The sequence below is a fragment of the Ostrinia nubilalis genome, chromosome 2, assembly GCF_963855985.1.
Source record: "Ostrinia nubilalis chromosome 2, ilOstNubi1.1, whole genome shotgun sequence".
Classification (NCBI taxonomy): Eukaryota; Metazoa; Arthropoda; class Insecta; order Lepidoptera; family Crambidae; genus Ostrinia; species Ostrinia nubilalis.
Genome location: NC_087089.1, coordinates 11713869 through 11741606, shown reverse-complemented (window position 1 = coordinate 11741606; position 27738 = coordinate 11713869). Strand labels below are relative to the sequence as shown.

General features: G+C 42.5%; 1 protein-coding gene across 1 annotated transcript; it reads right to left on the bottom strand.

Moving 5' to 3' along the window:
- Positions 1–55: 55 nt before the first annotated feature.
- On the bottom strand, positions 56–27690 carry LOC135083841 (GTPase-activating protein). The gene is made up of 16 exons (XM_063978584.1): positions 27127–27690; positions 18379–18499; positions 12705–13503; positions 12504–12619; positions 11698–11890; positions 10633–10781; positions 9556–9772; positions 7382–7585; positions 6803–6946; positions 6079–6173; positions 5368–5478; positions 4883–5019; positions 4040–4175; positions 3550–3743; positions 2458–2590; positions 56–2379 (listed from the first exon to the last, which is right to left on the bottom strand). The coding sequence occupies exons 1-16, from the start codon at positions 27209–27211 to the stop codon at positions 1089–1091; spliced, it is 4125 nt and encodes a 1374-aa protein (XP_063834654.1). The 5' UTR covers positions 27212–27690; the 3' UTR covers positions 56–1088.
- Between the last annotated feature and the right edge of the window lie 48 nt (positions 27691–27738).

The window sequence follows — 27738 nt, the reverse complement described above, 5'->3', positions numbered from 1 at the left end:
TTAGGGTTAAATAATCCTGTTCAATCTCAAAAAGGGATAAAATAAAATACTTAAATCAAGTTTGAGCTAAGTGAAAATTTTATTAACAAAATGAAAATAAGAATAAATAACATAATAATGCATAGAAATATTAATTTGTACATTATTTTACTCTTCTTACAATTAAATCATAATATTCCTCTACAAAGAGGACAACAACGCACATAAAATACAATTGAGTTAAATATCTACACATCAGATAGAACTGTAATATTGCAAACAAATATTACTTACTTCTATTATAAAGATTACAGAATCAATTTAACTCCTGTGCAATTATATTCGATATAAGATTGTTTGCAATTGACTGATGTTTATATACATACATTCTAACATTAATTACATTATACTATAAATATGAGCGGAGTTTGTAAAGTGAATCACAGAGTTAAACTTCAAGGCCATGCTGTGCGCGGGCGCGCCGCGTCCTAAGGCCGTCTTATATCATGCATGATACAATTTCATTTAGAATAATTTTTCATTAGGAGTGTCGGTAATATCAAAGTTAAGTACATACAATAAAGTTAAATTCTAATCGTACTGAGAGTAGGTAAATAACTTGAGTGCTTTTTTGTGAAAGTTCTCCATTTCCGTCATTTTAAACATTCATCTTAAGTTTCAGTCGTCAAGAGTTGAGAATGTTAGCCATAAAAATTGAAAAAGTAACATGCAATTATAGTTATCCTTCTAATATACTACATAAAACAAATATATAAAAATACGCTACCTCGACTCTCTACTTTCGAGGTGAGACCGAAAACATCATTTCTAGAAAAGATATCTTCAGTATTTAGACTTTCACAAAATTCAATACTTTCGTGCTACAGGAATGAGAGTTCGTCCGCCGCAGCGGCGAGGTCGCACAACACTTGGCACCTTTTGAGTATTTAAGCTATCGCATTATCCTTAATCATATCAGTTATTCCATCAGAGAAGCCGCTACTATCTAAAGAGGCACACGGTTCAGGTCAACGAAAGGAAGTTCAAACGTAGTAATAAATATAATCCTAGTCTATCGTTTCAGAACCCGGCGAGCGGCGGGCGGCGGGCTATAGGCGGATGTCGCTGGAGGCGGCGGCCAGCAGCGAGGCGTGGCGCCAGGCGTCGGGCGGCGCGTCGGGCGCGGCGGCGGCCGGCGCCTCGTCCGTGCGCACGAAGGCGCGGCACTGCACGTCCTCGGCCGGCGCGCCGTAGCGGTGCAGGCTGAAGAACTTCAGGTTGGCCACGATGGACGAGTTGATGGGCCGCGTGGGCATGTTGACCGTGGTGGCCGAGCGCTCGATGCGCTTGCGGTCCGGCGGCGCCAGCTCCAGCGACTGGCCGCGCCCGTACAGCCGCGACTGGCCGAAGCGCGGCGTCAGGCGCCCGATGAGATTGTCCTCCTTGCGCGCGCCGCCCGCCGCCGGCGCCTCCTCCGGCGGCTTCTTCTTCTTGAGGAAGAACGGCGTCAGGCGCTCCGCCAGCGGCCGCGAGCCGCTCGCGCCTATGTCGTGCACGTTCGACGTCGAGTTGGACGTCTTCAGCGGCTTCGCGGCGGCCGTCTGCGACTTGATCGGGTTCGACTTCCTTTTCATGCTGATCCGGGAGAACGTCGCGCACTCCTCGTCCTTGGCGTCAACGGGGGCGGCGGTGTCGTCCGGGTCGGCGGCGGCGGGGCCGGGCGCGGGGCCCGAGGCGGCGGGCGGCTCGTCGTCGGGCGTGTCGTCCTCGCACACCTTGAGCACGCAGTAGGTGCCGCGCTGCAGCTCGTCGAGCAGGCTGTCGTCGTTGGAGACGGCGTCGGCGGGCGCGGGGTCGTCGAGGCTGGCGGCGGGCTCGCGCGGCGGCGGCGGGCGCGCGCGGTGGGGGGCGCGCGGGGGCACGGCGGGCGGCGCGGGCGAGGGCGCGCGCGCGCGGAAGTCGGCCATGAGCTCGTACTCGCGGCAGCGCGGCGCGTCGGGGTCGCGGCGCGGCGGCGGGCGCGGCTCCACGGCCACGTACTCGCCGTGCGCGGCGGCGGGCGCGCGCGCGGGCGACAGGCGCGCGGGCTTGGGCGGGCGCGCGGGCCGCTCGCCGGCGTCGCCGTCGTCGTCGTGCTTGAGGCAGGACATGGCGAGGTAGCCGCCGGCGGCGGAGCGCGCGGACTTGCCGGAGGAGCGCTCGTCGGCGTGGCGCGCGAGGCGCACGGACTCGGTGCTGGAGCCGATGTCGAGCGAGGCCTGCAGCGGCAGCGCGCGCCCGTCCAGGTCGACGGTGGGCGAGGCGTCCCCGCGCCAGGCGCGCCAGTGGAACGGGTCCGCGTCCGCGTTGCCGGCGGCGCCCGCCAGGTGGAGGTAGTTGTCGTCGCCTATGGGCGCTTGCCTGTAAAATGAATATAAACTGTAAAATGTATGCCTTATAACGCGCGCTTAAAAAATGCCTGATAATATAGATACTGACTTGCTGCCATATTTGGTCTCCCGTGCGAGTGACCGCCTATAGAGTCGATGCCGGTGTTCGAGGTCGAACATCGCTTTCTGCAAGTCGCGGAGCGTAGTCGCCTCGGCCTCCCGCTCTTCTACATTCGTGACATCTGCAAAAGAAAATCAAAGATAAGTCTAATACGATACAAAACTTCTTCCAGATGCAATTTGGCGTTAGTTCGAGGAGTTAGTCTTTACGCAGGGGGCGGGGCCGAGAAGCGCGTGCAGGCTGCAGGTCGCGCGGGCGGGCGGGGCTCACCTGGCAGGCGCAGCACGGCGGCGTCGAGGCGGTGCGCGTGGGCCACGAGCAGCGCGTGCAGGCTGCAGGTCGCGTGGGGGCGGGGCTCACCTGGCAGGCGCAGCACGGCGGCGTCGAGGCGGTGCGCGTGGGCCACGAGCAGCGCGTGCAGGCTGCAGGTCGCGTGGGGGCGGGGCTCACCTGGCAGGCGCAGCACGGCGGCGTCGAGGCGGTGCGCGTGGGCCACGAGCAGCGCGTGCAGGCTGCAGGTCGCGTGGGGGCGGGGCTCACCTGGCAGGCGCAGCACGGCGGCGTCGAGGCGGTGCGCGTGGGCCACGAGCAGCGCGTGCAGGCTGCAGGTCGCGTGGGGGCGGGGCTCACCTGGCAGGCGCAGCACGGCGGCGTCGAGGCGGTGCGCGTGGGCCACGAGCAGCGCGTGCAGGCTGCAGGTCGCGTGGGGGCGGGGCTCACCTGGCAGGCGCAGCACGGCGGCGTCGAGGCGGTGCGCGTGGGCCACGAGCAGCGCGTGCAGGCTGCAGGTCGCGTGGGGGCGGGGCTCACCTGGCAGGCGCAGCACGGCGGCGTCGAGGCGGTGCGCGTGGGCCACGAGCAGCGCGTGCAGGCTGCAGGTCGCGCGGGGGCGGGGCTCACCTGGCAGGCGCAGCACGGCGGCGTCGAGGCGGTGCGCGTGGGCCACGAGCAGCGCGTGCAGGCTGCAGGTCGCGTGGGGGCGGGGCTCACCTGGCAGGCGCAGCACGGCGGCGTCGAGGCGGTGCGCGTGGGCCACGAGCAGCGCGTGCAGGCTGCAGGTCGCGTGGGGGCGGGGCTCACCTGGCAGGCGCAGCACGGCGGCGTCGAGGCGGTGCGCGTGGGCCACGAGCAGCGCGTGCAGGCGCTGCAGGTCGCGCGCGGGGTCGAGGCGCAGCGCGAGCGCGGCGGGCGCGCGCAGGTCGCCCTCCGTCAGGTACTCCGTGGACTCCGTCCGCCCGCCGCAGCCTTCGGCCTCCGCTTCGGGCCTGCCGCAGCTGGAAAAAAGAATATGATTTTAGTTGTTTAATAATTTTGTATAGTGTTGTAAATGTTTGTAATGCAAATAAAGATATGGAAACAAACAAAAATACGTTTATTTTTTTTATCCTGGCGGCTATATTATATAAAAACGAAAGGTCACCGACTGACTCACTCATCATGACTCTAAACTACAAGCTCACTAAGAAAGACGGGATTTAGCAAAATTCAACTCCTAAGCTAGTAAAACGGGATCCACGCGTACGAAGTCGCGGACGGCCGTTAGTTCATCATAAAAATTCCAAACAATTACCAAGTCCACGTGTCGGCGTAGAAGCCGCGGTGCGGCGGCGAGGGCGCGGCGCGGCACAGCGCGCTCAGCAGGCGCACCCACTCGGCGCGCTCCACGCAGTTGCTGGCCTGCACGAACAGCACGCGCTCGCGGTGCACTGGGAAAATACACGACGGTTATTGAAACAAAATGTACGAAAAAATGTATTAGGCCTATTTGAAGACGCACATATTACGCGTCAGCGCAGGGTAAATAGTACTATCCGTTCGCTTTGAGTTTGCCGCTGGCGATATGACGTCACTCGAAGGGAATCGTCTATAAACTATATTTAAAATATTTTTTATTTATTATTATTAATAAAAATTGTGTTTTTGCGTAAAATAAGACACATTAATTGCGTTTAATCACTAACTAATTGCGTTTAATCGCGGTTGGGGGAGGGGACGCGCATTCCACGGACCGGCAAACTTAGCGCGAACGGGTATTATTTCACTGAGGTACCTAATAAATGAATAAGTAAAAATACCAAAAATCTAATTGAAGATGCGCATTACGTTATTAGCTCAGGGTAAATAGTATTTGATTGGGGTACCTAATAAATAAATAACATACACTTATGATTAAAATGTACGTAAAGATTAAGAAATAGCGGACAAAGAATAACTAACTAGGTATGTGACGGGAAAAAGACATTAGAGAAAACAAATACTTTTCTTACGCCATTATGGTTATTATCGAATACCAAAGATCCATTGTTGGTTGCAACTATAGATAATTTTACAAATAAATTGGGGAAGCCTCAGAGTATTACTATAACACGACGCTAATATTTCAAAAGTAAAAGAAAGAAATGAGGGTAGTTACCTATTTGGAAGATGTTATTGGCGCCAAGCGGCGCGCCGGCGGGAGGGCAGTCTACAGCGGCCACGGCCAGGACTCCCGACAGCGCCAGCCGGTTGGCGGCCGTCTTGGCGCCGCAGCGCGACCACGTCAGCTCACCGCTACAGAATAAACATTACTATTAGCTCGATAAAACACAACTAGGAATATTAAACTATGTAATAGGGTCACATTCACCATTTCCTTCGTAGTGTAACTTATCTATCAAATAAACTGAACCTTTGTTCACAAGTCCATAAAGAAACCTGGTACATTATAGGTCACTAAGAACAACCTTGTTTATCCTTCCTATTGGTTAGGTAGAGGCACTTACTAAGTCGTAAAATCTTAGATCTGACAAGTTAACATTTAAATTCGCAAATATTGTTTATAATTTAAAAACACTGGTAGGGCCAGGCCAAAATGATTCTTCACTCAAACTACTAAATATGTACAAGTAAATAAGTTACCTGGTGAGTCGGAAGTGGCGCCGCTTGGCGTGCTGATGCGCGGCGCGCGCCCAGCGCTTGCGCGGAGAGCCCGCGCCGCCGCGCACTCCTTCTGATCGCTTGATCATCGTCCTGTGGACACGAACACAATCAATAACGCTGTATCACAACGGAATACTACTACCCGTTCGCTTTAAGTTTGCCGCTGGCGATATGACGTCACTCGAAGGGAAGCGTCTATAACTTTATCAAACTATATTTAAAATATTTTTTATTTATTATTATTGATAAAATTTGTGTATTTGCGTAAAATAAGACACATTAATTGCGTTTAATCACTAACTAATTACGTTTAATCGCGGTTGGAGGAGAGGACGCGCATTCCACGGACCGGCAAACTTAGCGCGAACGGGTAGTATGCTACACATTTGTCATACAATGCGGGCGCGTATGCGCACGTAAATAGTGAATTAATTAAGCTCGTTAAACATTGCATTTGTAAGTCGTGTTATGTACGTACGAATTAAACTAATTTCTCTAAAACTTTGTTTTATTACTAAGGCGTGGAAGTGTAGTCTTCCTACTTTACCAGAATAATACATACCCATATCTAATCCGAATGAAGCACAAACAGATAAATTCGACTATAATTTTAAAAATTACAATATTCTCTCTTATTTTTTAAATGCATTTATCAAATAAATCCTCAGTATTAAATATGTACAAACTTACCCTTCTTTGAGCAGCACGGGGGTTTCTTGGACATTGTTGTTTTGCGTGTCCGTACTGGTGGAGATTATTTCGAGGAACTGCTTTATTGCTTGCACCTGCGCAAATATTAAATATTTATGATTGCATTCAAATAGCTCCATATAAAATGATTTAATAAAAATAGACATACATAAAGTGCGTGATCACTAATTTCTTGTTCCTGCTGTCAGTTGGATCTTGATCAGCAAAGGAGAAATAATAATTACACCAATTTATTAATATATCCAAGAGGCAAATAAGATATCAAGCACAAGACTATTTTGCGACCCTGATGCATTTTGGGTGGAGTTTATCGACAGATTATACGAAACTATTCATAAGATTTAAGATAGTCTGCTTGTGACCACGGCTGCAGCATCGCAGCCGAAACGTCAAGCCGGGAGTACATAATGTACATATTTCATAAATGTCGTGTCTTACTATTTTATTCATAAGATTGTCGCAAACATAGTGCATCACCATAACAGCAGCGTATAGTTTGCGAACAACCAAAACCAGTGCAGCGAAAAAAATTGCCGCGTTCTTTCTCAAGTTGATATGTGAGCGACCAGCTCTATAGCACTCGTATGTAAAACATCAGGTTCTCGCACGAATTGAGTGCATACTTTTTAGAACATTTTGTTTCTGGTGTTTAGCGTTCAACTCGCGTGCGAAAAGAAGTTGTTAATAAAGGCGGTATACTAACATGTCTGGGCGTGCAGAAGCTGCGGTACAGTTCGGCCATGTACTCCTCCTTGCACACCTGCTGCGCCGAGCGGCTGCTCACCAGGTTGCCCAGCGACTGGATCGTCTTCGAGATCAGCGTCAGCGTCCGGTTGGTTTGAGGGTCCTGAGAGAACAAGGATAAACATGATAAAGAACTACATAATTATTTTGATTATGGTCGACTGCGCGTTTTATAAAAATTTGTCAAGTTGTATTTCGTTCTTCATTATTTATTTTCAACTGTCGCATTTATGTTATTCTGATGATAGTACTCAGCTGATACTATCCAACACACAACACTATTCCATAAATCAGTCATAATCAATCTCTCTTTTGCTGTTAATAAGATTTGCTTCAAATTCTAGCATAGATTTAAGCCTGTAATCGATCTAAATATATTTGAACCAATCACAAACTCGAATCTAAATAGAGCTCTGAGCATTATTTCACAATACGGTTTATTATTTATTTATCTACAATATGAATAGCAAAACATGTAAACTTACAAGGTTTATCAATAAGACGTTTAAAATACGAATAGTAAAACAAGTCAACTTACAATTTGTTCAGTAGTGAGATCGAAGAGCCTCGGTCCGAGTATAGCTGGCGCGAAGAACCGCAGGAATATGAACCCCGACACGACGGAGTATCGCACTTCCCCATTGCGCGGGAAATGACGCACGGCGCACTGCCGCAGCGCGTCGAACAGACGACACATCGCGGCTGGGCACATCGCGTACGATGATGTTATCGCGTCGAACACCTGTAGGTAATGAAAAGGTTTGTTAGCACGTTCAAATAGCAACATTTTACACGTATAGTAGAGCAGGGACAGGGGAAATTGTACTAAATTGTTCGCATGTTCCGGCGGTACGATTTTACCCGTATATCCTACAACAGCCCGCACAATCCGTACGAAGATATTGTTATCGCGTCGAACACTTGTAGATACAATAATAGGCTTCGTTAGCACGTTCAGGCGCCATGATTTTTCGAATAGAACAATGACAGTAGAAAACAACAAATTATCACACACTACGCGGGAAAAATCGTGGTCGAGTATTTTTTTTTCTCCCGTCCGAATTTGTAATCGGTCGAGTCTTGAAATATGACGTTATCACCAAAAAGGTTCTGTAATACGCTCAGACTGCATGGTTTTATCCGTATACCGTACACAGTAGAATTAATATTCAAATGATCACACGCGGAGTATACGCGGGAAAATATCGTACTACAGAAATATATTTTCCCGTATACCGTCCGAAGTTATCACCGAGGAGGTCGAGGCTCGAAAGGATTTATCGAATACTACCTTCTCCCACTATAGATTACAAAAACAAGCTATGACGTCACTTCCACCAACTCAATTCATGAACTTTTTAATTTAAATTATTATTTTTGATTGAAATGAAAACTAACTCTGTTTTCAGAGCTAAAAAGAAGTATTTTTTTTAAGAAATTGTGTCTTGGAATTATCGGTAAAGTATTACGAGAATATAGAAATAAGAATCCTGTATTGTAATTTGTGACAATACGGAAATTCAAGCAATAAAGCGTTTGAATTTACGCCTGAGAAATTGAATTTGGAGCGTCTCTTTGTAATACGGACCTTAAACTTGCTATAATTTAATGTCAGACCAATACGGCTATTAAAACTTTTCCATGTAATGAGTCTAATTGGATATTGTGATTTAAATAAAATTGTTTTCTTTAGGGTTTCCTGCTTGTGCTCTGGAGAAAGTTATTCAATATCATTACTACATTATCTATGCGATCTGCTGATATCCTGTTATTGAAATTATACTTTCTAAAGCGCTCCGAGGAATACAGCCTCATTCCAATGATGGCTGGATATTTGTTACTGTGACAAGACAACGTGCGACTCCTCTTTACATAGTCTTTGAGCTTGGCTATGTTAACAGAGGGCTTGATCGCACGGGCAGCGCTCCGTTGGCATGGCGGCTAGCGTAAGCCGCAGCACCGAGCGTTGATATTCCTTTTAAGTTATATAACGTACGTGGGTTCTCCACGTAGTCTTTGAGGTTAGCGGAGATGGCAGCGGAAGGCTTTTTTACGGGAGCCGCTCCGCTAGCACAGTCACTTGCTAGCGTGAGCCGCAGCACTAGGCACAGGGCTAATGTAATATTCTAGCGCAGCGGTTCCCGAATGGAGGTCCGCGGAACCCTGGGGTTCCGTGGAAAGGCCGCAAGGGTTCCGTAAAAAATATTATCCCACGTTTCGTGACCGACGTTGTTCACGCGCACCGACTTGTTTACGCACAAGGGAGGGACAGGGCGTGCGGGCGGAGTAGTACGGGGGTTCCGCTAGGAAAAGTATAATCAATTATATAGGGTTCCTTGGCAAAAAAAAATTGGGAAACCCTGTTCTAGCGTACGTACCCTCTCCACGTAGTCCTTGAGGTTGGCTAGGTTAGCGGAGATGGCGGCGGAGGGCTTGACGCGCGCGGGGTCAATCTCGCACGGGCGGCGCTCCGCTAGCACAGCAGCTACTGTTGGCCGCAACACAGAGCGCAGGGCTAATGTAGTATTATAGTATTCGTTCGTACCCTCTCCACATAGTCCTTGAGGTTGGCCAGGTTAGCGGAGATGGCGGCGGAGGGCTTGACGCGCGCGGGGTCGATCTCGCACGGGCGGCGCTCCGCTAGCACAGCGGCTAGTGTTGGCCGCAACACAGAGCGCAGGGCTAATGTAGTATTATAGTATTCGTTCGTACCCTCTCCACATAGTCCTTGAGGTTGGCCAGGTTAGCGGAGATGGCGGCGGAGGGCTTGACGCGCGCGGGGTCGATCTCGCACGGGCGGCGCTCCGCTAGCACAGCGGCTAGTGTTGGCCGCAGCACGGAGCGGAGATACGCGGCGCCCGTAAGCCGCATCGCTTCATCCATCATCTTGGACACGAGTGTGTTGCCGCGGAATATCGTCGTCGCGTCGCTGGAAGAGACATGCTACAATTAGTTTTTTGTTGGTAATCAAATCTGTTAACTCTCTAAAATAGAATCTCATTTTCGTCAATTTTGAGTAATTTATGAACCAGAGTAACTTAGACGAGTTAGCTAAAAACTCATTATTGTTTCCAATTTTTTTTATCCATGTCATCAGGCCAACAAATGGGAACTACCGCTGCCATACAAAACTTTATGCCAGCCCAACTCGTAATGAATACAGAGCTTTATTTATTGGCATGTATTGAAAGGTTTTTTATCCCATTGTCTGCGCCGACGAATCAAATCTAACAATGCCAGTTTGTTACTGGCGCAGAGAAAAAAGGTGGAATAAACTCCCGTCGATTTGCGTAAGTAAGTAGTCTTTCCTTATTGATTGCAGACATTATCAGCGATCGGTTGTGCAAGGCTAATTGATTGCAGTGTGTAGTTTGTTGAGACAAAAGCGGTGGTTGCAGAGATCGGGATTGTGATAGTCAAGTCTAGTTTGCGCCAAAAGAAACTGTCAATTTTTCTGACAGATAAAGCTGGATAAAATTTATGTCAATGCTGTCTGTTTCCAGTGATATCAGTTAATTGGTCTTTGATTTATTTACTTATTTATTTAAGGACAACCAACAAAACATACACTATACATTCACAGTATCCTTATAAATAAATTAAGCTAAGGTGTTGCCTTAATTAAAGGTTGCCACGACATGCACAATTGATTGCAAAGTAAAGCAATTTTAAGGGCACTGGAAACAGACAGCATTGGCATCAATTTCAGTCAACTTTATTTCATACAACTGATGCTCTCAAAATTGACATGTCTATTGGCTCGGACGTCCGATACGTTATGGAACTCACGTAAGAGCAGAAATCTCGGCATGCGCGAGTTCCCTGACGATGGGCACGATGAGATCATGATGCGTGAACAGTCGCACCAGAGGCTGCGCCGCGTCAGTCTTGTTCGACACTATCTCGCCGAGAATGTACACCGCTGACGCTGTTATAGGCTGCAATAACGAAAAATAGCTTTTAAATAAATTGAATCACTTAACACCAGGTGCGATTGCGGTCAAATACCTGCCTTGTCTAGCATAAAAAAAAAAAAAAAAAAAAAAAGAATTAAGGCCCGTTTTTGATTTGGTTACTTGTATAACAAGGGACTTGTTTGTATCGTCATCAGACGCTTATAATTAACAATTAATAAGAATTTGGTCCATTTTTTAATGGCCAAGTAAATTAAACAATAATAGGCATGTATTTGTAAATCGTCATTTACAAATGGAATATGAATGAGGGCTTTACAAATTAGAGACAATCACATTATTAGCCTAATAGCTAAGGTAGGTCGTTGCGTAGACGTCATTAATGAATAAATCTAATTACTAGACCACATTCTAGCGATCTGCTTAATCTGATGAGTTAAATATAGATAAAGGGTGATCTGCAAGATATAATGATAAAAACTTCCTTTTGATAAGATTGGTTTTTCCTACTGCATCAAAATATGTTATTTCCTGTGATTAGATATCTAAGAGTGTGTTATTTTTATGAAGTTCTATTTTTGTTATAGAAATGTAGGTATTCAGCACACTCTTACAAGATGTCCCGCGATATTTTTTGCGGTCAATCAAAACAAAATTCAGTTGAATTTGCATTTTTCTAATATTCAATAAACTGTAGGGTTTTTTTAAAAACTCCGTGTTTAACTCTTTTGACCCAACTTGTGCAAATAGACACCTAATTGGCCAATATCAATTGTTCAAAGACGCATCGAATTGGCCATCATCAATTTTCCAAAGAGATATTTGGAGAGAGTAAAGCGGAAGGGCGTCAAGTAGTACAGACGCTCTCTCTCGGGATTCGGTTCGTAAGCCGTGAGTCAATTAGATCCAAGGATTAGTAGAGGACTTGTTCTCTGGTTACCTTCTGCTGCACGCTGCGCAGGAAGCACTCCTCCAGGCGGCTGTAGTGGTCGAGCGGGAACACGTGGTCCACGGTGTACTGCAGCCACAGCCGCAGCGAGCCCAGCGCCGCCGCGCTTGCTGCCGACAGCCGCGTGCCGGGCGGCGTGGCGCCCCGGGATAGCGCGCCACCGGCCCGGGAGGTTAGGAAGAACCTAGAATATAATGATACAATATGAGGCGTTGTTAACCCTTAACGTGTCGAATGAGTCTCGAACACACGGGCGTGTTCAAAGAAAAAATGGGTTCTAAATTTGTTCAGACCACAGAGCATGGAATCCGCTACGCCCGCTAGGCGCGCGACGATTCCATGCTCTGTGGTTCAGACAGAGCCCATCTCTAGTCGCTACTGAAGCGGTGATTGGCAGGCGAATAGCACGACGGATTAATCATTGCTGTTGCACCGTTACTTAAAAGCAATAAATGTTTGTAATCCAATGTACAAGTACTAATTTACATGCATAACTGGGAATTGCTTATTTTTTCCTATGAGAACATCTTTACTTGTGCGTATGTTTCAGTTATTTAAATTATGCATATACACAATTATGAATGGTGTCCTTTTTTACATTGTCACCTTGTACTGCATAAGTTACGTGTCAGTGTTATTGCGTTTCCGGAAGTTAATTTCTGTTTGTTTCAATCCAAGGTCTGTAAATAGGGCTTAACCCAGTTAAACCACTGTCGTAATAGTTGACTCAGCTCAATTGCCTTACTAATGTTTAATATGTTTTTTTCAATCATTAGTCTTAAATAAAACATGCTTACCAAGCACGAAGAGGAGAGAGTGCCGTTTGCCGTAACTGCAACCGCACTTCGCCGAGGAAGACAGGTGTTGCTGCGTCGTGCCATACAGAAACTCGCGCTTCGCAGGCCACGCCCGCCTGAGGACCAAATAACATTCCATTATTAAAATGGAATTATGAGGAAACAAAACGATCGTAAATTGCAGAAAACAAAATAACTCACCGATTGAGAACCGTCCTTGTCTTTGGGGTCGGCGTCCATAACGAGATCAAAACAGAATATTTCGTCAAATTGAGGGTTAACAGTCTTCTTTCTGGGTTTCGTGCGCTTTTCTACTCTTCGCCCGTTGGAGTACAGTAACGTGACGAGAGCGAACGGATCGCACTGTCCGTTCTTGGTGGTGAGCTCCAGGCACTCCAGCACGCGCAGCCGCAGCGTGTCCGGGCCCACGCGCGCGGCGCAGTGCCGCTCCGGGTCCGACCAGTAGTCGGCGGCGGTGGGCGGCGACGCGTCCGGCTCGGACATCGTGTGCATGGGGGGCTTCGTCCGAGTCCCCCACTGCGCTCTGTCCTTGAGACTCTCCGAACGCGATAAAGCTAACGAGGGCTCCGTTGCCACGGCGCTGAGCAGCTTTTTGCTCGTCGAGCTGGAGCACGAGCCGAACCTCATGCTCTCCTTGCAGTATTCGGACAGCCTCACGAGATTGTTTCCCTTGTTCTTCGATGACCCGTCGGCGGCCGGGTCCGGGTCGGGCGGCTTCGGCTCCATTCGTAACCGTTTTCTCGAATCCTCGAGGGAAAGTTCGATGTGCGCTTTGCCCTGAACTTCTGAATCTGCGTCGACCGGCCGGAGGGCGAACCAGTGGTCTTTGTTGTTGTACCGGTGAAGGTCCTCTCGCTTGATTGCCACTTTTCCGAGCACCTTGTCCTGTTTGAGATGCTTGTCACGGTCGAACACGTAAATTGAGAGGTATCGAAATCTTCGGGGAACCTCGAATTGGAATTCTTCGCCGAAAAATGGACTGTAACAAAAAGAAAATACATGTAATTAGTGATCATCTCATTAAATAAAGTAAAATAGATCATGCATTCTGATAGTGTCAACTGTCGGAGCTATCATGAACCAATTTATTCCCGTTGACTAGTACATTTACACAACAATCGTTATCAAGCTTTCGACTGGTAAAATATTTATTACCGTCTAGCTGCTCGCGTGGGGTGCCTTGCATCTCTTGCGCCCACTACTTACATTGCGAATTGTAAGATAACATTCTCGTTTTAAACACAATATTACATACATAGACTTAGTATTTGTAATTAAAGCGATTTTACGCTGAACCCTTTAAAAGTGGTTAAGAAAACTCGTTATAAAAACAGGTGCATTTATTTAGTATTTAACTAAATTGCTTGTAATCGATCGAACTGAGCGATAAAATGCATTTATTAACTGCACCAACTCCGAGGAAATGGTCTATAAAACTTTATATAGGCTGAATATAATCTAAATTGAAAACTCTGGAAGCGGTGGATAGAACTGCGGGCGTTTATAGGCCATTAGGGTCTTAAAATAATTACATGTCTGCGTATTGATTGCGATCGGCTCGAGCGGGCGTTTGGGAGCTCGAGGCTCGGGCAAGCTCGGGCTCCGGGCAGCCGGGCAGGCGATTTGGCGCGATAAGCGATGTCGTTACAGGCGCGTGCGTAGGCCCCGGTGAAAGTTCCTCTTTCCCGCTTCACCGAACCTCTCGTTGCAAACGTCTTATAGGGAAGTGTTAAAATTCATACATATTCTCTCTTCCTGAATGTGATTGACAGTTTCCTTTTTTTGTGTAAATGTAATTAGATGGAGGTTTTTTAATTAAGTTAAATAGAATATTGAATCTATTGCAATTTAGGTGGATGGATATTTGGCATCAACAAAGACTTGTTATTATGAATGGTAGTAACTGGGATCTTTACTTGGGTTGGTTCTGCTGCAAGGATTAAAACGTATGTAAATATAATGCAGTTCCAACTTTAAGATTCTTGTAATTGGCAGTTTTTGAAGTTCACAAAAAGATATTTTCATACATGACTGTATCAATCAATCAACAATGCACTTTTTAAATACTTTAATTTCAGTTTCACTTTCTTTTATAACAGTCAAAATAAAGTTGGCTAACCAACCAACTTGTTACCTGCAGGACAAATTGAACACTTTCAAATGGTGTTAGTGTCGCTAATCCCATAGACGTCGGTTCAACGAACAATATGAAGTTGGGTGGTTATTCGTCAGTTATTACCGCAGAGGCAAGGCGTGAGCCGCGCCCGCGCCGCCCCCGCTCGGCGGTGGCTGGCGGTTCCGCCTCCGGTTTATAAATACCGAACCGGCGCCGGATGCGCCGGCGCTGCATGACATACATATGTACAGGGAACATTAACAGCTCAACCGATATTCACTTATTGACTCACCACCTTATTAGATAGACAACAAAAAGCTATCGAAGCGCAAGATTGTATTGTTTAAGAGGACAGTTACTAAGAATAATGAATGAACTAATATGATCAACAATAGCAAAAACATACATACTGGTTCGTTAATTTGCACCACTTTTGTAATAATGACAACATGTGATATTATTATTTAAACAATACAGTCGGCCACTGATACAGACACTTATTATAGGTACTTATCTAACGTCTATCTTTTAGTTACGACGATGAATACAATGAACTGGTGATTCACTACATCTGCCTGTAGTCACTTACTCATTAGTGTACTCCAGCTAAACATGATTCTGTCGACATAATTTTGAAGATACCACCTAGTTATTGAGAACATTGAAATATATGTATTTTAGAACAATGAAATTATTTTATTAATACTTCTTTTTTATCATGTATGCTATGAGATTTCATTGTATATTGTATAGCATTTATAGAATGCATTTATCAACGCACTGCGTCATTTCCCACCTCATATAGGTAGCAGAGAATGGCAGTAATTAATTAGAAAGAAGGAAAACCTGTCCTCTTGTTTGCCTAAAACAACAATTCATCATCAAGTGTCATTATCCAATATACCATTGTTATAAACTGTAATCGGTTCCATTCTAGTCTCTACAATACAGTTACTACTTCGAAGAAGGAAAACAAAAACAAGATCGATCGGTCGATTTCCTGGGTTTATATTCAATGTTAATCATAAATGAGGAACATGATTAAGCACACGCGAAGTACGCTGAGCATCATCCGCAGCTAACCTAGTTCGCCATTGACGGGTGTTTTTTTAACTAACTAGGACACAAACCTACACGCGGATCGTACACACAGCAATGAGCGCATCGAGAAACACAAATAGCACGCTGTCCGAGAAACCAGAGCGTTGCACTTAGGGCGTTTGCACATGCCCCGGGACAACCGTTCGGGATGAAGGTATTAACGCTCGAGAGTCACTGAATCGAGAATTATGTCTCTGATAATAAAGTCATCAAGAACTGCCCACAGAGCACAGTACAGGTATAGTTATGTTGTCAGTTACAGTTAACATTTCCACTATCTGTAATGTTGTAACTACAACAGATATACACGCCGAGGAAATTCCGTAATGTAACGTAATTCATAATGTATTATGTAAAAATTAAATGGAGTATCCATTTGCTTTAATGAAACAGAATAATACAATATTGCAGTATCAGTAGCAGGCAAAAAATGCAGCACTTTTTAAACCGTATTATTATAAAGTGTACACCGCCCCTTAGGTTGAATCGCCCGTGGGCCATACGGGCACGGGCGATGATCATTTTACGCACTACGAAGTTCCGGGACCAATTTATCACTTAAAAGCTTCCGCTCAGTGCACCACAAGATGTTATGAAAAGCTTTTTATGATGTCTCGCTCGCTTCTTGAATTGAGCGTATACCAACATCGGCCATGTTAGAATTCGTTTGAGTCTACTTGATATTGATGAAACTATAATGAAGGAATTGTAGTTTTTTACGTAAAATATTATGTCACACAGCAAAGATTTTCTGAAATTCTACAAATTGAAAACTAGCTTGAATGAAACATGTTTTATCAAGGATTCATAAAGAAAAAAATATAGTTATCATCTGCTCGTTCACTTGCAAGCAGCCAGTTGAAAAGCATTACAAACAAGACATAGGTATAAATAAGTAGGCGCGACGCAGGCGCAGTGCACTGATAAAGTATCGCGAGACAAAGAACCCATTAACTTAACTCGTTGAGTGACGTGACATTTCCTTCGATATCCGCCAATGCTGCTCACCTCTCGGGTCACTAAATCATTATCGCTTCCGCTCATTAACAAACAAAATAATTGCCTGCCTCTTCTTATTTAACATACCTATTCGATATTGGAGCACATTGTGAGTATATTTTGTTCCCACGCTGGAAAAAACCAATATAGGGTGGCAATTCTTTTAGCTCAGTTCATTCAGTCCCAAATTAAATGTAACGAGGGGGTGTAGCGGAAGGGACGTTCCGCGCGGGCGCACACGCACCGGAAACGCATCCTGGAGGCGCGCGCCGTAGTGCCGCCCCTACGAGTGCGAGGCGCTCCACGGACAAACGCCTCCACCAAATAAATCATGACCGATTGGTTTATTTAATTAATTTTAATAGAGCTAACGAGCTAAATATGTATCTTAATGAAAATCCACTCAGTGAATTACACCAGGGAAGGCAAAACCCACTTTAGTCTACTAACTAGGGTAAGACATACTTCTTTATGGAGTGTAAAACAATAGAAAACTATTTTTTATTACGAAAACCATCAGCGTAATAGAGCTATACTAGCTTTTACCCGCGGCTTCACCCGCGTGAAATTTCGTTTGTCACAGATCGTCATAAATTTTAATATACCCAGAATGGGTTATAAACAATAATATTGTAAAGTTTCATCAAAATCCGTTCAGTAGTTTTTGCGTGAAAGAGTAACAAACATCCAAAAATCCAAACTTATGCATTTATAATATGAGTAGGATCAACAAAATGAAAGCTTGTTTTAAGTTTTTCAAAAGCTTCCAACAAAAGTTCTAATTTTCTGTTCGTCATAATAAATACGGTAAAAAGCGCTCTTATCCTTAGCAATGAAGTGCGCCAGGTCGCAGTAAAAAGATAAAAAAAAAACATTTCGATGCGATTTACAAACGTGAATACGAACAGCACCTAGTGAGCTACGGCTCACTACATAATACGTGGTTTAACTACTCAATGCTATTAGCAAAGTACCAAGCTCTAATTATTCCTAATTCGCCACAACTAGCGTAGACGGCCGGCCATTCATAAAGTGGCCAAACCTTGACCCATTAAATTTGTTTGCCCTCCCTAATGTGTCGGCGAACGGTTCCCAACCGATAAGACCGGAAGCCGATCCGGACGCCGGACAATGAATCCGTTATTATGTCAGTTCCGTAGTGAAACGTAAAACGTTCGAAAAAGTACGTTTGACAGCCGCCGGAGGGGTGCGACTGCGAACTATAGACAGGAAATTCGAAAATAGTACAGTCAGTCAAGGACAAGCCTTACAGATTGTTGGGGCAATAAAAGTTATGGTAGGTACTGGAGCAAATGGGCAAACAATGCTGTGACAATCAGCCGAGATACATCTAGTGCAACAAGGCACTATTAGTTTCTTTGAATTTCAAAATAAAATAAATTAGAGAAGGTCGTGCTTTTACAGTAGAGACTGAATAGCCTGAAGATGTTATTCAAAATAGTGCATGTTTTTAGAAACATAACATTCGAACAGTAGAAAAACAGCGATAGATGGAGCGAAAGATAAACGACAAGGTTGGCTAATAGGTTCGGGCTCATTAGCACCCATTAGTAGAGCCGATATCTAAGAGTGACCAGAATTGGACTGATTACAGAATACAAAAGCAGCAGTACTCACTTGAGTGTCCGTTCCATGGTAGAGGTGCGAAATATTTCCTCCTGGTCGAGCGACAACACGCAGTATATGTCGCGGTGGCACGACCCGCCATGGCTGCGACCTGGCACGTTTTTTGCTTCACCTGGAACAATAACAACAACATATGAAGTAAAGAACCAACACTAGTAAATACTGCTGGCTGACAAAGGTGACCGAGTTTCCTCCGCCAGCTCATATTATGTTGTTGGGAAGTGTATAAACGCCCTTAAAAGGCCCTAAGTACAGAATAAATATAACTTTGACATATCAAATGATCGTTGAAGAAAACGAAAGTTAAAAGAGTAATTGGATGTATCAACATAGGCCTCAGTCTTCCCTAAATCTAAAGTGGAAGTTGTTTTGGGAATCAATAAGTACGTCCGAAATCTATTATGTTAGGCTGATTTGTATTATTTGACCTAATTCAAACAAAATTGCCCAAGTTTAAAGTGGAGTAAAAATACCTTTTATTAAATGTTTAATGGAATGTTGACATTAAAAGGCATTACCTTGGACCGTTTCAGATTGCAAGAAAAAGTGTTGACATAAAAGAAAATATTCTTGTTTGAAGTATTGGTAGAAATCGGGTCAGCTGGCCTGGGATTTCATATCCATGATAGATTTAAAAATTTATGCTATAATTTTAAGAAGGAATACTTCTTTAATGCAATCGCAATTTCAAAGGACAAGAACTCTACTAAACTGAATGAAATGATCAAGTTTAACGAACCCTTGCAATTATGTGGCAACAATGAATAATCACAATACTCGTTACAGTGTCCGCTGTAGGAGTGTAATCGTGATACATAAAAGGAAGAAGCAGTGACGGCGATTGCGCAACAAATCGCGACCTCGTCAGTCGTCAGATATTGCTTATACGGCGAGCCAAGGTGAAACCATCGGCCCATAAGAGACCTGTCGCTTGCCCAGCGAGTCCTGATCGAGCTAAGTCTGCGAAGGCGGTCTTAACTACTTGCAAAATTAACTCAAATCATCAATCATTTGATCTGAAAATTTTATTACATAGTAGGCAAAACATATTTACCTATGAGATATTGTTGATATGAAATATGAACAATGACAATGAACTCACATAACACTGGTCACTGGTAAACAAATATTATGTTAATGTCTACAGTCATTTTTGGATTATTATCAAAGATGACGGTCGGTTTATTACAGTCATTTATACATATTTTCTCTGAGGTGAAAGTTAAATTATAATGATGATGGTATTCAAATTGTCGCTATAATAGGAAAACGAACGCATTTCCATTGAACTTTGCAAAACGGTGTGAGAGTGATGAATTTGTTGAGGAACCTGGGTATGATAATGATTAATGATTACGAGTATGGATACTAAAGGTAGGCATTCGTTCTATAATAATAGGACTAAACAAATAGAGAGATGACGTGTGTTTCGGTAAATGTTATAAATAGTCAATTATGTTATGAAAACAATTTCCTGCAATAAGGAAACAAAGCGCGTGGCCGTGACCGACACCAATACACACGCTAGTTATTAAAAGTCCGGAATTGCACCTACTTTCATCTGAAATAAAGACTGCACATCGTCAATGAATTTACAAAGTAACGCTACATACACTTTCACAAAATTTCCTAACGTAAACGGCTCATTATTACGTACACCAGTAATTAGAAAGAATGTAAATTATCATGAGCCAGCCGAGGCAAGATTATTGCTGCGATTGTTAGGGCGTTTAAAACAAAGGAGAGATCTTCCTGTGGACGTAGGCTCCCACAAATTCGTAATTGGACTGCGAGAGAAACTTGCAACAAACTGTACATAATTGCTGATGCAAAAACAACCGTCATCATCATCAACATGACAGTAACACACGCCACCAAAGTGGATCGTGGGAGTGAAACGGGAACCTTTGATTCAGCTACCGAGGAAACGCACACGAACCTAACTGCCTACTATGTGGCCACAATAGCGATTATTAAGATGTTTCCACACTGCGTAGTGCGATTGTTTCGAAATCGAGAGTACGTTGGATACCGCAGCCATGGGAACAGTTTATGGTGCAAATATATCGGTACTCGTGGTCTCATAATTTTTGAACATTCTGCAACTTCAGTTGCATAAGTTTTACAAAGAACTTATCGTCTTCAATTTCATAAAGCATTGTAAATGCCTAGCTGGAAACGAATAAAGATTTTAATCCATTTTCAGTAACTTGTTTGGCGTAACGTAGGAATACTTTTTTGATTGAACAATAGCACAGTAAATCTTGAAACACTGTTACACATATTAGACAATGCCGAAACTACATTAACTTTTTACGATGCGCAGGAAACATTAAATTCGTTCACTTACGCAACGCGGACTTTATTCCAGGCTATTCCCGGGAATTAACAGCTCATGCAATTATTTAATTCTGCGTACTTGATCAGGGCCCGCAGGCAGCCATGCATGTCTCCGGCATTACACATTACCCGAACATCATAAACTCAATTCGATTCGCTGGGATTCTGATAAAGGTGACTGTCATAAATTATTGTTAGGTACTCTGGTAATTTTATGTGTAATTTCACCATTATAGCTTTCAGGGAAAACCAAGACTAAAACAGTTTGATTAGCCAATTCAAGGGGCTATTGCTTTGTGAATTATTTCAGTGTGTAAATATTTAAATCTTTCAGTTGATTATAGTATTAACTAATCATTAACTAACTATGGCAGTACCTAACCTACACTATGTTAGTCGAATTCGAAATATCTAGGGCATTCACCCACATAGTGGCAACTGGCAAGCCTAAATCTGCAAATTGTGGAAATCGGCGTTGGTAAATATTGCTATTTAAGTTTTACATTTTGTAACTTTGGCGAATTTATTAGAACAGTGGGCGGAAAGTTGGATCATTGTTGTCGTAAACAGTTGACATTTAGAGAGAGAAGTCGGTATGAATGACGAGCTGGTAGTGCGGGCGCCAACCAGTGTGTAGAAAGTACCTACGCACAGATCGGTGCCGAACGGTAAAGGTACTATAGCTTTCTCATCTCGAGATAGTTGCGCGCACAATAGCTGGTGCACGATGTATAAAGAACATAAAGGTTGTGGTGCTAATAACAGTAACGATTTCCCCGTGTCGCGGCAAGCCACGAGCGATGAAAAAGATTATTACCCAGTGGTAGTAGAGAACGTACAATTAAAAAAAAAACAATTTAACTGAATTCTCCGAATACCAAACTGCTTAAGAAACTTGAGATAATTTTAAATAAGAAAATCTTTTTATCCCAATTATTTGATTTCATGTTGTTCTGATAGAAGCTCATCTAATCAGTTATTAGTAGTAGTAACGTGAAATGAGTGCTCTCTTTTTATGCTAATGAAACATTGAAACTGTAAATTACTCTAAGTCATTGAAAAGAAAAAATCTATTGTATTTATTCTCTCAAAACGACCTTCAACTTGTTTGTAAGCATTCACATAGTCATTGAAGAGTTTATATTTTTCATCAATTGCACAAGTAGATATGTACAGTTACTACACAAGTACGTCGTAAGTTATAATTACCTCATTATGTAAAGCCAATGTAAGCAGATTGAGGTGGGTAAATAAGGCGAGTTTCTACTCTACAGTTGTTTGAGTTTGAGACCAGCTACGATTTTTATTATTTCGTAAATGTGTTTGTCAATTGAGTCAAGTCCAATCAGATAAATACGAAAATGAAGTTACAATCAAGAAAACGTTCAAAACAAATGTTATCGATGTCGTAATCTTATCGATATTGCGAGTGATTAGACAAGAGTGTTTTGAATGTAAATATTACACTAGCACATGCGGTCGTGGTGTACCGTCGACGATAACGTTGACGATAAACGAACGCGTTTTTCATTAACGGACTGGCGAGTTTCCATGAATGGGTGCGCTGAATGGAAAACGTTCCGTTTGCCCCATTCACTGTGCGGCGTGGTCGCGTAGATAAATAGTAGCGGCGGAGGTTCGACGCCTCGCCCTCGATGTGTCACCCACCCATCACTTTACAACCCCAGTAAATTACCCCCACACACGAACGCCACCATGAATGTACAGAAACAAAGGTTCATTCATAGAAACCGACGCAAAAATCAAATGCTATAGGTACTAACTATTAACCTATTGACGAGTCATTGTTAATAGTTGGTGGACCTTAATGGATTAAACAATAACAAATCAAACGAATATTATTATTTGACACACGCGGTTTGAAGCGTATCTGCATTGCTAATTTATCAGACATCCGTTTTAATAATGGGCTCCTCCATAAGTTGTTCTAGTATAGTTTCAGTAAGAACTGGGTTATGAAAGTTTTAAGCATCGTGTACGATATAATACTAAGTCTATGCAAATTCAATAATTTTATCTAGAACAGCACATGTTAGAAGTCGGACCAATTACTGGCCTGTCCATCCTGGTCTGCCGTAGGTACCGGAAAGTGTCAATGCCGCAACACGCTCGGTTGGTCGGCCCGTAACTCGCCGCGGCTCATTGGCTTTGGGAGAACAATGTGCATGTCACTACTCGTGACACATTGCATAAGTATTTTTGTTAATGAACATAACACAGTATTAACTCGAACACAGGCCTCTTATGTTACCTACTTTAGAAGCAATTATACTGTTTAGTGCTTTGGTTTTAAAATGAATTGATGGAAAATTAGATCTTAATATTTGTTACCAGATAGGCAAGCAAACAATGATAACTGTCTGTTAAGACGGGAAACGTAAAGTTTATTTACAAATGATTAATTTCGAGGTCACTTTAGTCGATTAAAGAGAAGTAAGCCAACGGAAACCGCAGACACTATAATAAGGAGATTCAACTGGTGAACTCCCACAGACAAGGGATGACTAGTTAGTTATGACTTGCGTGATTCAGTCATCTACGTCATTTAACTTTGCGTATAAAGTTAACGAAGGACGTCTTTGAAATGCGACCGACCGCCTATAGTAAGCTTAGAGGCAGGTACAGTCTCCATGAGTCACTTAATGCATAAAATATAATGGGTTTCAATTAACTGCAGCCTGTTTGGGCGAGTTAAGTGGTATGCGGGAGCGGGAAAGAAAAATGGTGTGCAGTATAGAATAGATATGCACCAGGTTGAGGACGGAAGTAACCATAAAGAGTTTATCGTCTGCAACAGCGAAAATAATTGCATTTATTAGGTTTATCTCCTTCCATTCAGAGATCATGTTGTTCAATAAATAGTATTGTATACCTTCAATAATGACTTCAGCATTTTAACCCTAATGATCAATAAAAAAATATGTACTTTACATTCACTCAAAAAAAGTAGTAGATTCCTGCTCTGTAGGGATTTTTATCCCCTACAGAAGGAAGAAAGAAAGGCAGAGAAAAGGCACCAGTATTTGTAAATCGACATAGGCATAAATTTACTACATTATGGAAAATTAAGAAAAATATACATTGCTAGTTATTATTTTAACTGAAGGTTTCAATGAGGCTTTTGGTGCTGTTTATGGAATTTAAAGCCAACTGTTTAATTTTATAAATAACTAAACAAAAGAACAAAAAAAGGTTTAAAAATGACTTATGAGAACACTGTTTTTAAAATACAACCAGAAAAAGTCATAACATGTAAAATTAAAATATGTTTGATGAACAAGTCACTCAGAAATAAGTGAAACAAATTGAAAATGTAAGCAGTTTGTTCATTTGTATTTGACGATAGCGCAAGAGAACAGTAGCAAAGGGGGAGAGGTCGCGGGTCGCGCCCCGGAAGGCGTACTGCACTCCTATCAGACACACTTCGCGTTATCATGGATTTATGAGTCCGCTCCGTCATCAACACAAATCAATCAACGCTCTACTCATCTAATATAAAGGATAATTACTGCCAAAAAATTCTTGTAACATTTAACGTAATAGTATAATATAACTTTTTTAGATAAATGCTATACCTACATTCATCTACAAAATCATTTTATTTTTGATTTGATAAATAACTGAAATAAAATTGTTAAAATTGATAGTTTTTTTTTCCATATAATAAATAACATTTAAACTATTGAGCATTTCAAATGCATTGAAAATGCAAATTTCCATGATGTGATTGCCAATTTGAATTTCAGATGACTTCGGTCTATTGAAATAACATGTAAGCAAACCTATGAAACTATGCATCAAAATTAAGGGTTAATATTGTAACTAAATACAGTAGAATCTCGATTATTCGGATATCCGATTATCCGGACTCATTCTTCACGGTTTCTATTTATCGATTCAGGGTCTGGACCCATAAAAACCGAAGGCGCCGCCACCGTAACATGGTACGGACGTCTTTTTAGTTCATTGTTAAAAGAAATGGATGACCAATGGTCTAAAATTTATATTTTTAGACTCTAAAATGATGTATTGAAAACCCTTTCTATTGTAAAAAGTTAATTATTGCTTGATTTTACTTTGAAATCGATTATCCGGATTTTCGATTATCCGGAACACCTCTGGTTTTAATTGATCCGGATAATCGGGATTCTACTGTAGGTAATTACTGGGCTTTTCCAGAGTCTAAAAGTTTTTTCTTTTCTTCAGTTAATTTCAGGTCTACGTATCACTACGCCTAAATTAACAGCAATAGCAAAATTGTTTCTTGTCCCTTTTATTGACCGCTTTACATTCCCACAGCAAGATTTACCAGTTAAGTACTAATTTCAATTACTGTAAATCACATTTATAAAAATGCTATTTTTTTATTTTATTGGTTTATCAACAACTTATGACTAACTTTTATAAAGCGATTTTACATGTCCCTATAGTACTTGAAGCACCTTACCCTAACCTACCACTGCTTCGGGACAATCAATGGGCCAGTTCTGAGAAGAAGCAGCACAAGAAATTCAGCCACCTTTGTCAGCCAGTTCTTTTTATGTTTGTTATTGGTTGGTTGCCATTGTAATAAAAAAGATATTTCATTTTTTTACAATATAAACAAGACAGTTCAATGTACCAATGATTTGCTAGTAGTAATTTTTACATTAAGCCGTGTGGTGACGGCAGAGTAGAATACATTTGTCACCAACCCCTACTCTTCCCGCGGGTGCCGTAAGAGGCGACTTAGGGACTACACATCAAACAGAGAATGGGCAGCAGCGCTCTCTGAAAAACATCAATCTTTTAAACTGCGATCTCCAACCCGCCTGCCAAGCGTGGAGATTATGGCAAAACCCTCCACTATAGTGGAGGAGGCTCATAGTCCAGCAGTGGACTGTAAACGGCTGTTGATGACATGACTGATGACTGAATTTTTACATTTGAGTAAAACATTTCATGTACGTAGGACTTGCAAACATGCATTATTTTACTGATTTCCTAGAGAGATTGACTTTATGACAATTCTTAAGTAGCATGTCATTATGAAGATTTTTACTTGCCAATGATAAGGATAGGATAGAACAGTAAATTAATACAAAATCGCTGTATATTAATTTGTTATTTTTAGAAGGCTATTTTACTAATGTAATTTTATTGCTCATGATGTAGATAATTCAGAATAATGTATAGTTAACGCTATTTTATTTAACCAAATGAGGTACAGATAGCTTGAGGTAACAAGGTCCTACCTCCCCACAAAAACTGAAGAACACAATTTTTTTTTATTTCAGCCAAGTCTGGGATATTGCATCTCGACATATAGAAACACGGTAAACAAAGTGTACATAGTAGATATCTAATCTAATATGATATACCTATAGTCCGATTTTTAATTCGACGGAATTCTGACAGCTGTCATTTTTTGACAATTCAGATGTATTAAGCCTTTTTTGCTTTGAATTATTAATAAATAATATGAAATGAAATTTCATCAAGTACAACTTACAAGAATGAACTATTGTTTGTTGTGTCAATTCAATGTACACTAATTATTATGTACATTTTAGAGTTTAAATAGAAAAAAACGTGTTTTTAACACAGTAAAACAACATATTATCATTTACGAAAATATGTATTGATCATCAATCATCATTATCGTCGTCATAATCAACTTGGATTATAAAATTGGCATCTTGTTAAATTGGTTATTTTATGAACCTAAGATTTTATTAACAAAAGGATTTTCATAAAAAAGGTTTGTAACCCATGGATTATTGGCCAGGGAGTCCAGTAATAGAAAAATAATTTCCCAATTATTTTTGTAACGTCAAAAATATGATAATAAAAATTCAAATAACCATTTTGAAATGATCAGTACATTTTTAAGCCTTAGTTTTTCAAGTGAAACCTTAAATTCAAGAAAGGATTATTTTTTAATTTGTGAAAATGCTCTCCATTCATAATGGGAATGTTTCAATGTTGACAACACTTCTGAAATGTCAAAATTCCGTCGAATTAAAAATCAGAGTCTAAGCACGAGATTCATTGTGTACACGGAGATTCATTTTCATTCATAAACCGAGTATGAACTGTCAAAACAGCTATGAGCTCACAACAAAGATGTTAGGCTTTATTCGTTTTTGATTCCTTATCAATCGATCGGGATTTTACAAAATATAGTTGTGAGATTCATTCAATGTGCTTTTCGGCTGATATTCATTCACATCTGGCTCAGAAAAGCAAGAGTACTTATCACCACCTGTTCACTAGAATCACAACAACATTACTCCTAACGAGATTACAAAAGTCATTTACGAGATTTTCAACTCTACAAACTACACCAATAAAACTACAAGACAAATACAACGAAAAATTAGCAAAAAAGATGCTTACCAATCTTTATTTTCAATCTTTCTTCAACTCGTACTTTACGCGTATCGTCCGCCATGTTAAATCCATTACTGTTTATCTCTTTCATCCGTTGTTATCTCTTTCGGAACGAGCTCGGCCGGCTTGCTTGTCCCGCCACTTCCGGAGTGTCGTAATGTTCTACTTCTGCCTGTTTTCCAGTTTCAATTCAGTCACTTGTTCATGTATTTCAAATCCAAGCACTTATCATCACAAAATGTAATGGGAGCCACATTCGAGAGTTCAAACAAAACTAACACTAGAGATCGCCTAGATTCACGTTTGCAGTGCGCATGTGCTCAATACCTGCACTCTTTCAATGAATGAATGCACTTCAAGCCAAAATGCACGTAACATCCAGGAAAAGGTATTAAAACATGTTGCAGCACTTGTGTAACAAATCACTAAAAATATTATTTTGTGGTAAACACAACACAAGAAACATTATTGGAAAACTCATTTTCATTAATGAAACAAAAAGTATGAATGGACAATTACGTCACGTCACGACGTTGCGCCTGCGCGGCCGCGGATGTAGGTATGTAAAGTGATGCGAAATCAAGCTTCGATATTTCACGTGATACTGGAAGTAACTGT

Excerpts from the sequence above, each read along its gene's own strand:
- LOC135083841 (XM_063978584.1), bottom strand. The coding sequence starts at position 27,211 with ATGAAAGAGATAAACAGTAATGGATTTAACATGGCGGACGATACGCGT. Across the intron at positions 12,620-12,704 it reads ACAAGGACGGTTCTCAATCG|GCGGGCGTGGCCTGCGAAGC; the intron begins GTGAGTTATTTT and ends TTTGGTCCTCAG. Across the intron at positions 4,176-4,882 it reads CAATAACATCTTCCAAATAG|TGCACCGCGAGCGCGTGCTG; the intron begins GTAACTACCCTC and ends GTATTTTCCCAG.